This window comes from Radiomyces spectabilis (genome assembly GCF_025331425.1).
Source record: "Radiomyces spectabilis strain NRRL 2753 chromosome Unknown BYT42scaffold_11, whole genome shotgun sequence".
NCBI classification, from domain to species: Eukaryota; Fungi; Mucoromycota; class Mucoromycetes; order Mucorales; family Radiomycetaceae; genus Radiomyces; species Radiomyces spectabilis.
Window position 1 is genome coordinate 1,304,074 of NW_026251936.1, and position 17,700 is coordinate 1,321,773.

The 17,700-nt window shown below is 42.0% G+C and overlaps 4 protein-coding genes across 4 annotated transcripts, besides 3 other annotated features; 1 reads left to right on the forward strand and 3 right to left on the reverse strand.

Annotated features, from left to right (window-relative positions):
• Positions 1-4,065: 4,065 nt before the first annotated feature.
• Positions 4,066-4,994, reverse strand: BYT42DRAFT_82690 (uncharacterized protein). The gene has a single exon (XM_051572857.1). The coding sequence runs from the start codon at positions 4,831-4,833 to the stop codon at positions 4,351-4,353; it is 483 nt and encodes a 160-aa protein (XP_051420806.1). The 5' UTR covers positions 4,834-4,994; the 3' UTR covers positions 4,066-4,350.
• A 2,533-nt stretch (positions 4,995-7,527) lies between these two features.
• Positions 7,528-7,941, reverse strand: BYT42DRAFT_616857 (uncharacterized protein; the record flags this gene model as incomplete). The annotated part of the gene is made up of 2 exons (XM_051572118.1): positions 7,528-7,544; positions 7,617-7,941. The coding sequence occupies 2 exons, from the start codon at positions 7,939-7,941 to the stop codon at positions 7,528-7,530; spliced, it is 342 nt and encodes a 113-aa protein (XP_051420807.1).
• A 3,267-nt stretch (positions 7,942-11,208) lies between these two features.
• BYT42DRAFT_82979 (uncharacterized protein) lies at positions 11,209-11,760 on the reverse strand. Its single transcript, XM_051572858.1, has 4 exons — positions 11,666-11,760; positions 11,509-11,604; positions 11,379-11,442; positions 11,209-11,310 (listed from the first exon to the last, which is right to left on the reverse strand). Exons 1-4 carry the CDS (start codon positions 11,678-11,680, stop codon positions 11,306-11,308), a joined length of 180 nt encoding a protein of 59 aa, XP_051420808.1. The 5' UTR covers positions 11,681-11,760; the 3' UTR covers positions 11,209-11,305.
• A 78-nt stretch (positions 11,761-11,838) lies between these two features.
• Positions 11,839-11,912: a sequence feature (Protein overlapping with rRNA (BYT42DRAFT_581701, KAI8371807.1) was converted to a misc_feature.).
• Positions 11,913-12,067: 155 nt separating this feature from the next.
• Positions 12,068-12,109: a sequence feature (Protein overlapping with rRNA (BYT42DRAFT_581701, KAI8371807.1) was converted to a misc_feature.).
• Positions 12,110-12,260: 151 nt separating this feature from the next.
• Positions 12,261-12,297: a sequence feature (Protein overlapping with rRNA (BYT42DRAFT_581701, KAI8371807.1) was converted to a misc_feature.).
• Positions 12,298-14,787: 2,490 nt separating this feature from the next.
• Positions 14,788-15,214, forward strand: BYT42DRAFT_473825 (uracil-DNA glycosylase-like protein; the record flags this gene model as incomplete). Its single annotated transcript, XM_051563589.1, has 2 exons — positions 14,788-14,926; positions 15,006-15,214. Coding segments are annotated over 2 exons (348 nt in total), but the record flags the coding sequence as incomplete, so codon positions are not given.
• Between the last annotated feature and the right edge of the window lie 2,486 nt (positions 15,215-17,700).

Sequence of the window (17,700 nt, forward strand, 5' to 3'; positions counted from 1 at the left end):
AAAATTCGTGAACGTCCAGCATTTTTGAGCTCCATTTTGACTTCTTTACGTTGCACAATCACCTGCCAAACAAATGGTTATAGATTCCAAATTGCGATATTCCGCTTTCACCATGATTTGGAAGCAACCATAACACATAGCAAAAAACTCGAATACCACATCGAAGAAACGTAGATAATGGCGTTTAGTAGATATAAATTATAAAAATCTAAGTGAATATATTAGTGCACATTGATTACCATTTTTATTTAGCAGCGAGTGGCATTACCTCTTTTGACCTCTATTTTGGTAATGAATCGAAATAAAGTAACGTGTTGATCTCTTCTACATCGAGAGGTTCCCAGGCATCCTGAATTATTTATCAATGTTTCGTGGCTCATGAATGCCGTATACCCCCTCTGCGCTCGGCATTCATTGAATCCAAAGGTCTCAATTGGATTGAGGTCTAGTATTGTGCAGGACAATTTATTTTGGCAACGCCATGCTCTTCTCTTCATATCTTGGGAGAGTTGCTTCGATGAACCACCGCTTCATCTTTCATAGCACATTGGGGTTTACAGCTTTCATGGACCGACGCAAAAAGACCATCATATATTTATCTGTCCGCGCAATCCTACGCTATCTTCCTTTCCGGATCCATGATCACCAATCATGGTTTGCTTGCTGATTTCGGAAGGATCAGTGCAGCTGGACAAGAGGATGGTGTTAAGTGCTTTCGCAAGACAAGAACAAGACAAGACAAGAAAAGGATAAAAATAAGAACAAAAAGAGGGACAAGAATAGAAACAAGGAACAAGACAAGGTCAAGAACAAGATAGAAAACAAGAGAGTATGGAAGAACACACAATTCTTGACTGACGTTTATTTCGCGAAAAGAGATCGGCTATTTATACTAAAAGATATGAAATAGAACAGACAACGATAATAAACAATTAAATTAATTGCAGAGCATAACATGAGGTAAAGCATGGATCAGCAAAATGGGGGAGGACAACGATAGAGAGGAACATGAGGTCGAGCATAGGGATAAGCGCATGGACCAGCATGGCAATGTTGAAGAGCGTGCTTAGGCCAATATACACATGGTCGTGCATTATCGCCAAGGCAACATGTGCGTGGGAAAGGTCATGACACTTGACTTGCAAATCAATTCACTTCCAGTTTACGAGCTTTTTTTTGCATGACCCCGACCTTTACCGTATAAGGTTACCGCTCAACGCTGTTTTGAAATGAAGGTACGGTAGGCATGAATACATTTGCAAACGAGATAAACTTGTCAGGTCTGCCTAAGCGGCAGCGTGAAAGAAAGAAACCAGAATTCAATATACGATTTCCCATCTTGATTCACACTACCAGAAAATTGAGATACGTCTTTGAACATCACGGCCTAATTCATAAATCTCCGAATTTTACTAGGTCAAAAAAAAAAAAACTTTTGTCAGTCAATTGGCATATGACCAAGAGCATGGCCAGGGAAATTTGCACAAAAACTGGGAACAAGGGATTGAAAAATGGCCTTCAGAACGGCTGGCATCGTCATTTTCAAAAACCGCTACTACCTATCACAGCATCGAGTGATGAAAACAGATTCTCAGACTATATCCACCTCCAAACAATCCAAGAAAACCTGAATCTGTATAGTTGTCATGACCATTCCCATAGACACGTTGTCTTGGGCATAATCTACGACCATGTGCGTTATTGACCCAAGCGCGTTTCTTACTGTTGCAATGCTGCTCTACGCGCTTACACTCTATGCTTGTCCTCATGCCTTTTTTAACGTTGTTTTTCAGTTATCCACCCTTGCATCATGTTGCGCTCTGCATTTCATTTATTTATTTATTTTATTCCTGTGGCTGTTCCGTTTCATATTATGTCGTATCAATACCTTACCTTTGTTAGGGTTATTGACGGTTTTGAGGCAGCCGAACTTGCTCTATTTGTTGTGTGAGCATCAGATATGCTAAGGTCGACATATATCAAATCGTTGTGCGTATCGTCCATTGGAAACGGAAGGATAAGGAAAAAAAAAATAGAGAACGTTGCTTCTGAATTGAAAATCGAATTTGATGAAAGACAGAAAAAGCAAGTGCGGTATTTCTAAGCATCGAAAGGTAGGTGAGACGTGTTGATATGTTATTGACCGTGTTTATTTGGATTGGAAAATGGGTATCTATACTAAAAATCAAGTACCTAGGTGAATGGGAGAAAATCAAAGAATGCTGAGTGAAAATCAGAACGTGAGGGAACGGCATTAAGGTAAGAAGTAGCGAACATCAAAAAACTGGAGTAGCAAACATCATGGTGTGATGATGCGATGTTTAGGACTTGGAAAATAAGGGCATCTGTGCATGAGGCAGGTACACAAATTTGGCGATCAATTTCCACAACGCCGTAATAGCGCTTCAAGTTTTTCCATCGATGAATATCCCTCTCAAATCAAACGACCGTTGAATATACATCCATCAACACCTGCTACTGGTAATCCCAAATAAGATAAGCATGAGTAAGTCCATCATCTTTCGTATTTGATCCTGAAGGTGCCATCGTCGAATGTATCCCATCGTAACGATTAATCCAGGCAACGAAGAATCATATGTAGGCAGGCATAAATGCCGACTTGAGATGCAAGTTGGATCATATCACGCGTCATTTCCGAACTTTCACTGTAGATTTTGTCCTGTATAAAAACACACTGCACTAACGGTTTATATTATACAATCGCCAATTGGATATCTGCGATCCTCTGAAACACGATTCAAAATAAGCACTTTTCATGAGATGACAACCCTTTCTCAACATATAGAATTTGGTCGCAATTCCTCATGTCGATGCTCAATATAACAGCCGCAAGTGAATGGTGGTAGTCTGGCTTTTCGACAATGGTTGCGCTTTGTATATCGATGACAGGTGATCACGCTGAAGAATGTCTACAACGCACATTCTTCGCCTCGGCAGAAAAATGGTACAGAGCATACTTCAGCTCGTTTGCAAGCTTACGCCAAGGTGCATTCATTTTTCTTTGGCTTCTAATCAGTTTGATTGTCTGCAGCGTTCAATGATAGATGTTGTGCGAATGGTGGAGAGGATGGTGATGAGGGAGTGTGGCAGATGACTCATGGTTGGGTGGCGACAGAGAAAAAAAAAGGTCGGAGTTGCAATCAAGGGGAGCCAAGTGTGGGAAGAGGGATAATGGCCAGTTCTGGGCGACAGAAAAGGCAAGAGCAGGGTGCTTCCTAAAGCGCGTGCTCGTGTAACAGGGTGTCATTGTTTGCGCGGTGTTTGGATTACCATAAACAGTATTTCCGTGTAACGTTACACAAACACAGATATGCCCAATTGGGTGAAAATTTTGAATTTTGCAGTTGTTTGGATGGCTGAGAAGGGCAGGTTGGGCAGTAAAAGGCAATTGATTTAGGTTAAGCTCTCGCTGTTTTTTCTCTCTTTTTCCCTCCCTTTTCCTTTTTCTCTTTTCTTTTTTTCCTTTTCTCTTCTTTTTCTTTCCGTTCACTTTCTCTTTTTAGTGACCGGTCGGCAAATTGCCTTTTATTGAAAAGTGGAAGTGATGTGGTTCAAGAAGACTACAAATGGCAACAGCTGTTACCACTTTGAGAAAGTGACGCACAGTTCATGGTAACCAAGCACAACAGCCAGGTTTGCAGTGCAGTGACACATCGCCATAGCAACCGAGGCTCAAGGCGACACTTGTGAAATCAGCAAAGAAGGAAAACGAATGAATAAGTACCCTTTCTTTTCTGGGGATTTTTTTTTTTATTAAGATGGTCCAAAGCGACCCCTCATGTTGCGGTGAACGACTCACATGGGATACTATTCTGATTTATTTTTTTGGTTGGCCTGAACATCATTTCGGATTTGAGCATTCACGATATCATTTTGGGTACAAGTGGAATTTATCATTGAAAAATGTGACTTTATTCACGACGAAACTTGAAGCATGATTCTTTTCTACTTATTGTACCGCGCTTACCTTGTTATCATCAAAAAGCACTATCGACACTTACACTTATTGCCTGTAAAGCTGAGAGAATAAAAGCCATGGACAGTCTGCCTTGCATTTTGTTCAAGGTGAGTAATTGTAACGATCAATGCTGAGGTAGACAGATTTCAGGAGGTTTGCACAGCCGAATTTTCTTGCATCGTTGGTATCAGCACATTCTGCCATCATCCAATGGCATCGTGACGAAAGACTTCAACATCCCCATAAGAACGTCTTTTCGTTGTCATACTTCTTGTGCGATCCTGAGTCTCGGCAATACTGAGTCTTGGCGATCCTTTCCGTTGTTGACGAGGCAAGCATACAGCCACAGATGTTGCCTGATTTGGGTGATCTCATACAGTGTGTGTCGGAGAAAAGTTTGCGACCAGAGGGGAAGCCTTGGTATTTCCGTCAACCACACAAGTGAAGTCCTCAAGAAAACCTGTCACCGATTTCCGGAGCAATCGCCAAGACCATATTGGTGTCAATGTTCGGTACAACGGATGAAGAGTCTGCTCTGCGTTGCAGGCATCGAATTCAAGGGCGATGATCAAGCAACTATCTGCGGGGGCCATGATAGACTTGGGGGTAGTTACAGCTTGCTTTGCGCCCACCAGTTGTAAATAACGGCGGTGCTTTGTCTGCCTTTCCAGTTTTCTGCAAAGCATGCTGACCGCAACTTGACTGCATTGGTCGTTGTTACAATCGCCATCAGGATCAGTTATCTTCATCGTGACAGGGTGACATGATGTTCCCGGACACATGCCAAAAGCCTGGCGAAGCAATATTTTAGTACCAGGATGAGCGGCCTTGATTGCAAAACAAACACTTACCATAAAGGGACGACTAAAAAAAAAAAAGAGAATTCATATCGATTGACGCCAGTCATCCGTACCTCATGCCACGTCCACCACGGATACTTGGGCTATTTTTCGGGCGGCTCTCTCTGTCGTTTAATCGTTGTATGTTTCAAAGCGACGACCAAGTTTCCCTTGCGTGCCAGGTTGACCAGATGAGCAGAGATAAAAGGTAAACGGCAGATGCAACGCCCAATCTCCCCGTGAAAAGCGCCAAGTATCACAGACAATGAGGTGACCCCAAACAAGAGCTTGACTGGTGATACAAACTAGTCTTTGATTTTCCAACGCCTTCAACACCTGATAATCTTTTGTCCTGCTTTCTTAACCTTGGTGATGCTTCGACGCATCCATCAGTCGGTAGACCATGTCACTATGTGGATAACAGCAGCGCCAGAAGAAGCGAAAAAACCGACGATGGCTTGTACTTCACCCCCCTCAGTTAACCTTGAAAAGGAAATGATTAGTAAAGAGATGCGGGCACTCGGCATGTCACGTAAAACAAACCTTAATCAATCTTGGGCCCAGCCTTGATTAACTCCTTCCGCGTTCCTTGCGTGTTTCGACGGAAGCTTCGCTGATGGTATCTCCATCGGGGTGTCCTTGATGGCAATCATCATCAGCAGAATCAGTCCGTGGCAACATGTCACCCCTTGGGGCCATCGTGGTGCACCGGTCAAAACCTAGGCAAACATTTCAGTACTTGCATACACGACCATGATTAAAAAAGAACACTCACCACAGATAGACAATCAAAAACAAAAGTCAACATTGACCAAAACAAGTAGAAGCGCCTGCCTCAAAATAATCTGTACCCCTTCACCCTATGCACAAGATTCTCTTTAATTTAGTAAAAAAAAAAAAAAATATGATATCGAGTTGCGCTAGTCATCCGTACCTTATGTCGCGTCCACCAGGGATACTTGGATCTTTTCGGGAGGCTGTCTCTGTCTTTCAACCCGTGCATGCTCCAAAGCGACGGCCAAGTTTTTCTATGAGTGGCAGGCTGACCAGATGAACAAAACGTAAAAGCAAACGGCAGGTGCAACGCCCAATCTTCCGTGAAAAGCGCCAAGTGCCGCAAAACAAAAGAGCTTGACTGGTGATACAAATAAGCCTTTCAGTTGCCATACGCCTTCGATATCCCAATGATATCTTATCCAGCCTTCATTGCCCGGATGATGTCTTAAGTTCGCTTTGACGCTTCCGTCGGTCGATAGATTTGGCAACATGTCACCGTGAGCAACCAGCAGCAATGGAACGAACCTCTCCCCTAAGTTAACCTGAAAAGGAATATTTTAGTAAGAGGTGCGGGTACTTGGTCTGTCACGTAAAACAGAAACCTTAATCTTACCTTGCACTCAGCAGTGAAAACAACTGGTTTTGTTGATTGATTTCTTGCGCGCTCGTTGCATGTCTTTCTAGTTTCGACGAAAGCTTCGGAACATACTCATGGTATTTGCATTGGACTTGTCCTTCATGGTAACCATCACCAGGAGAGTCAGTCATCACCACGGTAACATGTCACTCCTTGTGGTACATCGGTCAGAATCTACCCAAGCCATCACTTTCAGTACGACGTTACGTGACTTTGTTAAGAAAAACACTCACCATAGACAGACAGCTCAAAACAAAAGCCAACATTGATCAAATAAACAAAGCGCGGTCAAAATGTTTCTTTGCCCTAACCACAGAATTTTCTTTAGTGCCGAAATCTTATTGAGTTTCAGTAGTCATCTGTACCTCAATTGCATCAGCAGGGGATACATTTATCTTGTATGGACTGTTCTTCAACCGGCACATAAGCAGCGCTCCAAAACGGCTGTCAAGTTCGCCATGGGTGCCAGATTAACAAAGTGAATCACATATGCAACGCTCAAAACCGCCGTGAAAAAATTGCCAGGTATGACAAGGAAACATGCCTTCATCCCCAAACAAATCAGCCTATTTCGTGATACAAGTAAGTCTCTGATGTTCTATCCATGAGTGGTCGACATTGCGATGACTTACCATCCAGCATTCATGCTTCTGACGATGTTTTGGAAAAGCCTTGATACATTTGCCAGCTAGGAACCATGATACTGTGAGTGTCAGCAGCGATGAAAAGAATGAAGAGACGGACGATGGCTTGTACTTTCACCCGTAAAGTTAACCTCAAGGAGAAATATCGTCAGCAAAGAGATGCGGGCACTCAGTCTGTCACGTAAAACAGAAACTTTAATTTTTACCTGATGTATCACCGCCAAATACAGAGCCTCCCCCAATCGTTGAATTCCGTTGCTGTTGATTGCTCGGACCGATGATCATTGGCGCCGCCTTTTCTTTTCTGTGAAACTCTTTGATAATAAGCTGCCAGCACCTGCATGCACTCCAGTCATTCCGCCTAATTACCTTATCATTTTCGTAATAATGAACGATCGCCATGCTGATCATAGATTTTCTTGCCGACGATTCTCTCACGCACTATGAAAAATAGCGAAGCTACCTTTGAGTTATCGGAAACGCACCTTTAGTAGAAAACAAAGGACTTACCCATTGAGAAATAAAATAAAGCTATCACCGAGACGCGTCAAACGATTGCCAATTGTTTGCACAAAATTGCTTCAGCAGATGTACATCAAGTCGCGCTTATCGCACCTCATACTGCTTCAACCATAAATAAAGGGGCCACCATTACCGTCGGGCGGAATCTGGTGATAATACAAACAAGACCACTCATTAGTGTCACAAACAGGAGACACTATCAGTCATCAACAACTTACCATTTTTATCTTCATCTCCGTAACGTGAACTTTCGTAAAATCGCGTTCCCAGGACCACCAGGCCAGGCGAATAAACCGTCGCCCCAGATTTGTCACTTATCGTCTGGGTCATCATTGAGAATAAACGCGCCTTGATGGTAGTTCGTGCGTACATCCTAAATTGTTCATGTCGGTTAATTGCTGAGAACATGTCGCGAGAATCTTTGACACCATTCGTACCTGCATGTCGCCAGGTTTGAGCACAAGTCATTGCGGTTGCAGTGAACATTTCGTTTTCCAACGCAGCACCTCGACTTTGTTCCGCAATTGCCGTAACGAGTTCCATGAGTGTCGAATCAGCGAGGTGACAGAAGACAGAAGTTAAATCGCAGTTGTAATGTCAGCATCGTGAAAAAAAAAAAAAAAAACCAAAGGCGACGAAGAAATGAGAGGAAAGAACGAAAGGGGTGAAAAAAAAATCACTCCACCAAAGATGGAATTTTTTAGTGTCACGAGTGGCCTTCCATGTTCCACCGTTCATCGCCATGATCATGTTCACCGTTATCGCGACGTATTCTCCAGCAAATGGATGAACAAAAAACGGACCAACAGCAAAGCCATTTCAGTTTTAATTTTCAGAAACCCTTTACAGCAAAAAAAAAGTTGTATCAGTAAAGCTTTGGTCTTCCAGGTAAAACCAAACTCTTAATTCTTACCTGGTATAAATCATCGCCAACTACATTTTTGTCTTGCTTCTTGGAAAACTGTTGCTGTTGATTGCCCGTCTAGGGTCGATGCCAGCTGTCTGCAATAAAAGCTTCGATAATATGCTGTCAGTGCTTATATCACATCGCTGATTTTATTTTGAGAAGTTTACCTTGCCATTTGCTTCATGCCAGCCATCAAGAAGGCCACTGTCCGTTGTCATAAGCAGGTCGAAAAAAAAAATAAAGACTAGCAAACCATATTTTTTTTCAGTACAGCGAAACGCGCCTCCACATTGAAAGTAAAAACTCACCGTAGATGAACGACTGAAAGAAGTTAAAAAAGGGTTCTCCAAAATAAGGCTGTCGTCTCATATCATTGCAGTCATGAATGCACACTGTTGCTGCCGACAAGAATACTGCAACTAATTAAAATGACCATTAGTGTCAGAACACACAAAAACTGTCTGCTATCGACAGCTTACCATCTTGACGCGCACGTCTCTGAAGTACCGTTCAGTGATCTTTTGCAGCGTCGCTTTGAACACTAATCCTTTGTCGTTAATATGAGCATTCGGCTGTACATCGCGGCTACATTGTGATTCGTACCTGAGTCATCGCCAAGTCTTCATCTGAACTTTGTTCCTCAAGGCGATTAAGTGCGTATTGCTCGTTAGCTAATAATGCTGCTTCTAATGACCCAAACCCATGGCGAATCTTTATTCCAAAAACGGTGCCATGAGTTTGAGTCGGCTAGGTGCACGAAAGAGGAAAAAAATAAAAAATAGGTGTGCCCAACATGGGACCAAACAAAAAAAAAAAGAAAACGCCAGACACACTACGTGTTACAAGTGCTGCAGCGACTTCAGGATGACCTTTTTCAGAATCAATCTTTCACATTCATTGCCAGGACAATGCCATGGACGATGCCTCCATTTACTCTCTCGTCAGTGAGTGTCCCCACCAAGGCGTGTGTCTAACGACGATGATGGAAGAAGTGCCGTACTGGCGATAAAAAGAGGTATAATCAGTAAAGAGTGCGGGTACTCAGTCTGTCATATACTGTACAACAAAAACTGTAATCTTTACCTGATGTATCACCGCCAAATACAGAGCCTCCCCCAAATCGTGAATTCCGTCGCTGTTGATTGCTCGGACCGATGATCATTGGCGCCGCATTCTCTTTTCTGTGAAACTCTTTGATCATAAGCTGCCAGCACCTGCATGCACTCCAGTCATTCCGCCTAATTTACCTTATCATCTCCGTAAGGATGAATGATCGCCACGCTGATCAGAGAACTTCTTACCGACGATCTCTCACGCACTATGAAAAATAGCCAAGCCATCTTTGAGTCTCCGAGACGCACCTTCAAGTTGAAAATAACGACTTACCATTGGTCAATAAAATAAAGCTATCACCGAGACGCGTCCAACGATTGCCACTTGTTTGACTTTAGCACAAAATTGCTTCAGGAAGATATACGTCTCATCGCATCTCCTACCGCTTCAACCATGAATAAATGGGCACTGTTGCCGTCACGCGCAACATGACATGATGATGTCCATGATTATCTCGGCGCGTTCTCCAGTAAGTGGACGTAGGAACCTCTGGATCAACAAAAGCGGAGCGACAGCAAAACATCCTTTACAGCAAAAATCGTATTAGTAAAGCTTGGTCTTTCAAATAAAACAAACTCTTATTCCTTACCCAGTGTATCATGTCTTGCCTCCAACAGTTGGAATCCGTTGCCCGTTGCTATTGATTGTTCGCTTCAGGTCGATCCGCTTGTCTGCGAAAAAATTCGATGATATACTGTCAGTGCCTATATTACATCGCTGGTTGTTTTTTTCTGTAAGTTTACCTTGCCATCTGCCCAATGCCAGCCGTCGACATGGCGAGTGTCCAGTGTCCAAAGCAAACCGAAAAGAAAGACTAGCAAACCACAATTTTTTTTCAGTATAGCGAAACACGTCTCGATATTGAAAAATAAAAACTCACCATATATGAACAACTGAAAAGAAGTTGCCAAAAAGATGGTCTCTAAAATAAGCCTGCCGCCTCATTCGTTCCAGTCATGAATGCATACTGTTGCTGCTGCCAAGAATACCGCGACTAAATAGAATGGCCATTAGTGTCAGAGCACAAAACTGTCTGATATTCACAGCTTACCATCTTTACGCGCGCATCTCCGAATTCCGTTCAGTGATCTTCCGTAGAGTCGCTTTCCTCAGAGTAGTGCCGTGTCAGTGCAATGAACCGTCGCTTTGATCACTAATCTTTGTCGTTAATAATGAGCATTCGGCTGTACATTGCGGCTACATCGTCGTTCGTACCTGAGTCATCGCCCAAGTCCACATCTGAACCTGCTTTCGTCGCAGCGATTAAGTGCGGATGACTCGTTAGCTAACAATGCTGTTTCGAATGACCCAACCCCATGGCGAATCTTTATTGCAAAAAACGGTGCCATGCGGTTTGGGTCGGCCAGGTGAACAAAAGAAGAAAAAAAAAAAAAAAGATAGGTGCGCCCAACATGGGGCCAAACAAGAGACAAAAAAAATATCCCCCAAACAGGTTTCGCGTTACAAATGCTGCTGCAATTTCAAGATGACTTTTTTCCAGAATCAACCTTCCCTATACATTGCCAGGACGATGCCAGAGACGATGCCTCCATTTTGCTCTCCCTTCAGTGGGCTTTCGCACACCAACGCTGTGTCCCATCGGCGATATGGATGAAGTGCTGGTACCGGTAATAGCTTATAATTTACCCGTAACGCTAACCTTAATTAAAAGAGGTATAATCAGTAAAGAGATGCGGGTACTCGACCTTCCACATAAAGAAAAAACTTTAATCTTTACCTGATGCGTCTCCATCAGTTACAGCTTGTGTTGCTCAAATAGTTCGGAATCGCTGCCGAGATCTCGCCATTTTTCCGCGAATTCTGTCCATGGCACATCGCCAGCGCCAATGAATACTGATCATTTAGCCGATCTGCCTCGTTATCCTGTCAACCTATGGAACCATAGACTGCATGTGAAAAAATCATTCTAATAACGCCTTCACATGAAAATAAAACTCACCATGAATCGTCAAGCACAAAAATTGGTCCAAATTAAGGGAAAGTGCCCGGCGCCAACTGATTGCCTATACACAGAAACTTTTGTTACAATCGGAATAATCTTCGGTCGCCCTTGTCATTGTGCCACTAACCTTGGCTGAACGGATACTGTTGTTGCCGTTTATTTGTGCAATGGAACCCGGTAGAAAAAAAAAAAGGAGAATCCAAATAAAACAACCGCTCTGATGCTACCATAAACATGCGTGAGTGCCACAAGCATAGCAATACCATCAATCATCAACGTCTTACCATTTTGGTCTTCATCTCCGGCTGCGAATTTTTCGCCAAGTTGCGTTTCGTTTTTTCCCCCCAGCGTCAAGGGAATGGACCGCCATTACCAGTGTGCCAGTTATAAATTTGTTCACTAATAATGTTAAGCTTAGTGTGCCTTGGGCATTGAATGTGTGGGAGTCGGAAAACGTTTACCGGTTGAGTGGGGCTGTCCGGATAAAAAACGATGATGGCAAAAACGAACGTACGGTACAGGTCATTGAGGCTGCGAAATAAAGGACGATTTTGGCGTGTAGCAGACGTTTTGCATAATAAATCAGAACAAGAAAAATATGAGCATTTGATGCGGTAGAAAGAAAAAAATGAGGATATCTGAAATCCACCTTCTGAGCAATGATCCAAATATCGTGCGGCGTTGACGAAGAGCAGAGAAAGATGGTTGCCTATTTTGATTGCTTGGATCTGTTTGTATTGCCGAAAAAAAAAATTAGTTCCCCCAAGAAAAAAAGTCCCCTTGATTTTGATTTTCAGTGTGAATACAAACCATGAAAGTGTGGCCTATCGATCCTTTAGACCCCTCAAGATTTGAGGCTAGAGGTGCCAGAAAAGTTACCACAGGGATAACTGGCTTGTGGCAGCCAAGCGTTCATAGCGACGTTGCTTTTTGATTCTTCGATGTCGGCTCTTCCTATCATACTGAAGCAGAATTCAGTAAGCGTTGGATTGTTCACCCACTAATAGGGAACGTGAGCTGGGTTTAGACCGTCGTGAGACAGGTTAGTTTTACCCTACTGATGTTGTTATGGTATTGCGACAGTAATTGAAGTTAGTACGAGAGGAACCCTTCATTCAGATAATTGGTATTTGCGGCTGGTTGAAAGGCCAATGCCGCGAAGCTACCATCTGCTGGATAATGGCTGAACGCCTCTAAGTCAGAATCCATGCTGGAAGCGATACTTTTTTGTTGTCTCCTTGGCTTTAGTCGAGTAAGAATAAGCCCCGGTGTGGGGTTGGGAACCGTATAATTGGTATGCCTAGGCTATGCGGAAAGGTGTTGTTTAGGCTGCCTACATGGTAAAACGAATGCATGGAGATGTTAAATCGCATGCAGACGACATGAAACGGACGGGGTATTGTAAGTACTAGAGTAGCCTTTGTTGCTACGATGTACTGAGATTAAGCCCTTGTCATTGAATTTGTTTCTTTTTTCTGCAAGGAAAAGAGACACACTTTCAGTACGATTGATTCGGCATTATTGGGATGGTACCTACTTGGGGTACTATCCCAATTTTTGACGTTTAGGCTTTGTGTAGTTACCTAGCAACGGTTTCAGCTTGGCCTATGCAGAGAAATATAGGCTTCCAGTTACTCTAAGTTCTTTAGGTACACTGGGCTGGCTTGGTACAAATAGAAAGACAAATCAAGCGTGGTGGGTGTATCGATGCACGTGATTACCAATATATCACTCTGTAAAATATTGTTTGTGAATTCTCCATGCACAATTGTGTGACGCCGCGTCGCTTCAATGTGTTACCCGTGATGCCACTTGTAATGATCATCATTGATGAATGTGCACGTGCCAATTTCCCTGCTTTTTTTTTTTTTTAGGTGTGTGTGTGTGGATTTCCAAGCCTGGTGTTACGTAATCGAATTGACAGTGTACCTTCCTATAAATAGCTCGATTAAATTGCACGCAAATAAAGAATTAGGACCCTTTCATCTGACCCATTGTGTCACTGTACTCCAGTAATACCGACATTCATTTTGATTGATTTGCATGAATGTTTTTCTTTAAAAAAACTCATTTTGTGTCATCCCTTCTATCAAATTCTGCTCCAATTGATCCTTTGAAGATTCTATGTCCACCAGGTGTCACAGAAGCTCAATTGAGGTTGTCAGAAGCTCAGATGATTTAGGGCAATGATAGCAACATAGTTTTTTTTTTTTTTTTGGCTCTTTTAGCCCTGGCAATCATAAAAATTACTCTTTCTGCCATGACCTTTTCATCGTGATCATTTCCCAGTGGCACTTTCATGGTGACCTTTCTATAGTGATCTTTTTCCAATGACTGTTCTACGGTAATCTTTTTATGGTGGCTCTTCTGTGGTGACATTTTTGTAATGACCTTTTTTTGGTGATCTTTTAGTAATGTCCTTTTAACAGTGTCCTTTTCGTAGTGGCTTTTTTGCAGTAACCTTTTACGATGATGTTTGTACGGTGATCCTTTTACGGTGGCCCTTTTTATGTATGATACCTAGGCATAATCTGATCATTACATCATCTTTTATTTACTCCAATTTTCACTGCCGTCAGCAAATGAAGATCATGTAACCATACACTGTGTGAGTTAAATACACTCACAACTAACTAAAAATGACATTTGTGACTGTACCTTTTCGATCGTTTACTTCTTTGAACTGTGTTCAATGCCTCCCCAACTCACATTAAAAAGAAACGAGAAGACAAAAAAATATTAACGAAAAAAATATTAACGGACGTCGACACGACGACATTCACAATGTAACGACAAATATTTGATTTTACCCTGACTTTTTATTCACAAATATATCTTGTGCAGGATTTTGGGTCAGTTTCCCGAGGAATATCGGTCTTGGTTTACATCACCTTGGGTATCGAAACTATCATCGAAACTATATGAGTTGCCTCCGCTCAAACGTCAATGTCACCCCTCTTTCCTATTACCATTGTCGCTAATAATAATAATAATAATAATTATAAAAACACTCACAAAACTTACTCTTGCTCACAGAAGGTAACAATGATATTACCAACCATAATTAGAGAGAGAAACGACATCCACTGTCAGGAATTTGAAGTGACAAGCTACCCTTACATTAAGTGGTCACCACTGCACACACAGTGTCCGTTGCTTTTGTTACTTTTATCCAAAACCACCAATATTGACAGGTTCATTTGTAAAAGTTGTCTGATTTAGTTCTTCTTCTTTTTGGACGATACTCTACAAAATCACTTTGAGCCCTGTTTCAAACCAAAACCACTTTTTAATATAAATCCACCACATCGTTTTTCTTTCCATATTCCTTCTGTTTCGACCTTTCTGTTGTCACCCTCTTTTATTATTACATCTTTTTACTTTTACCATCATCATGTCCAACTACTTTATTCCTGACCTCGTTAGGTATGATTGCCCTGTTCTTTTTGTTGGAATCAATCCCAGCGACAAGGCGCCCTTCCGAACAAAGAATCACTTTTTTGGGGGCCGCGGCAATTGCTTTTGGACATGCTTCTCAAATTCAGGTACAATTTCACAATTTTTTTTTAATAATAATTAAAAAAAAAGATGTCCACTGAGACCGGTACCTCAACCGTCAAAAAGGCTTGCTTCGAGAACAGTATGATGCCACCGCTGACAAGACAGTCTTTGACCGTTACAACGTGGGGTTCGTCAACCTTGTTCCCAGACCGACGACCACGTCCAAGCAACTTGAAGCGGACGAAATCGCCGAAGGTGTTCGCCACACCACCAATAAAATCAAACGATTCCGGCCAAAAGTCGTATGCTGTGTTGGGAAAATCGTTTTCCAACACCTATTCAACCAAAACCCGGCCATTGGCCCGCAAGACGTTGTCCTGCCCTGGGACAACGGAGCTGGAGCATCCAAAGTTTTTGTGATGCCCAGCACAAGCAAACTGGGGGCCACCTATTCTTTAGAATTCAAGCAACAGTGAGTTTTGAGAAATCGCAAAAACGACTTTATTGCCTTCAATATTTGACTTACACTTCATATTTGACAGAACCTTTTGCGAGCTTACTCACTTTGTACATAACACTTGCATAGCATCCACCTCTGCCACCACCTCCACCTCGACCCTAAATAGACAATAAAGTGTATACCCACTGCGACCTTTGCATAATGACCTTCTTCAACAGTATGCCGGAATTTCTGCTGTGATTGTATTACACCGCGATACCCTGTTGTGTCCTTTTCATGATGACCCTTTTTCAATATACACCGCGATTCTCTGCTGTGTCCTTTTTATGGTGACCCTTTTTTCAATATACACCGCGATTCTCTGCTGTGCCCTTTTTATGATGACCTTGCACTTGTACCAAAACGAACTTTTTAAATGTCAAAAGTTAATAAAAGACACCAACCTCTCTTTCTTCCACGTGTTAATCAATACCTAAACATACATCATCAGGATTGTACAATGGGTATGGATCCTAAAGCAATTCATCGTCTCCAATTGTTGATTTTTTAGAACCTTCATCAACAGAGATAATCTTCTGGCTCAGTTTTTGCCACCGACTTTTCCAAGTAGACAAAGTCCTCTTCTCCGTTTTGTTCGCCCTACCATCAACGCAACCTTCCTTAGCATTTTTTTCTTTCCCTCTTCCTTGTTGAAACCTACTTATTCACGTATGACTTACTGCCTAAGTCTTGACTCTCTAAAATGGTTTTAGAGTAGGATCACCTTTTTTTTTTTTAATCCCCATGCTCAGCACCAACTGTCTTTTTTACCTTTTTCAACTGGTTCAACTTCATCAACGTGGGCATTGCCATTAGCGACAGGTTTAACTGCAGCAACTTGTTCTTCCATAGCATTTTTTTCGACGATATCTCGTTTAATCGCTGCAGCTACTTCTTCTATAAACTTTTTTTTTCTTCTTGTATCCTTCTTCGTATCCGTCTTCAAATCCATGGAAGTATCCATGCCGGTACCCGCCTCGGGCACCCTTCTTGTATCCCTTCTTGTATCCCCGACTGAATCCATTGTTATATGACTTCTCAACCTCGTTTTCGGCTCCTAAAACATCCACGCCCTCTTCTTCGGCGTAAAGAGGTGCTATTTTTTTTTTTTTTTTTTGGATCACCCAAAATCGAATATTGAGTTAGTTTCATCTCTTATTGATTATTCTATTAGAAACTGACTTACTGGGGAAGTTGCATAGATTTGTTTTTTCGACGTATGCGCCATTTTTGTCAACATGTGCGCCGTTGTTTTTAACGTGCATGCCATCTTTTTTAACAAGTACACCATTTATTTCAATAGATCCAACATTTTTTTGAATGTCTGCACCATCACCTGAAGCCGAAGGCGGACACATTGTGGAAAATATGAAAAAGAAAAAAAAAGAGGAAAAAGAGGGAATGGCTCACCACTTGTTTTTTCTTTTTTAAAATAATGATCCCCACACAAAGAGTACACATGATTCCCCCATCACGGTTTACTTCAAAACCAGGTTTCTCTCTACTTTCACACAACTACTCACATGCACAATATTTTATATTTTTATTTTTGGAAAGACAATACATGCATTACAATTTATTTCGGCTGCAAATTACCCGACTCATCCGGTGCTTCATCTTCCCCAGCCTTATCATCTAAACAGTATAACACTTAGTTGACCCATTGCCTTTTAATAAACAACGTTTTCGTACCTTTCCCACTTGCGACCATAATTTCACTCATGGAATAATGTAATTTTGCAAGTGACGCCAATTCCTCCCGATATGAATGAATCGGTTTCTTTTTTTTCGCTGTGAGCACCTCTTCTTCTTCTTCTTTCGGTTCTTCTTCCCATTCAACCCAGTTTTTCTACCCAGTCTTCTATCGATTCTTCTTCTGATGCTGTCTCCTGTTCATGTTTTGGCTCTTGTTCTTCTGCTTTTTCTAATCGTGTCACTCGCTCCTTTCCTTTGGACCTTTTGCCTGAAGGTTTGGGCAAAGATGGCTCATAATGTTTCATCTAAATAACCCTATTACATTTTCGCTCAACCTGCTGCTCAAAAACTCTATGCTGCACACATACTTTCAATTTTCCTAGTGCTATTTTTTTGTAGTTCCGGTCGATCTTTGTTACTTATTTCTACGCGCACAGTTGACGAATCTTGCTCTTCTTCAACCGTGCTTACACTCCTCTCGGCCTCCTAACCAATATTCAGATACTAGTATTGACGTAATGATAATGCTTTCTTTCTTTTTTTTTTTTGCACTTACACTTCCAATGACATTACTACCAACTCATAATCATTAGCTATCGTGCTTTTTGATATGTATATCATTAT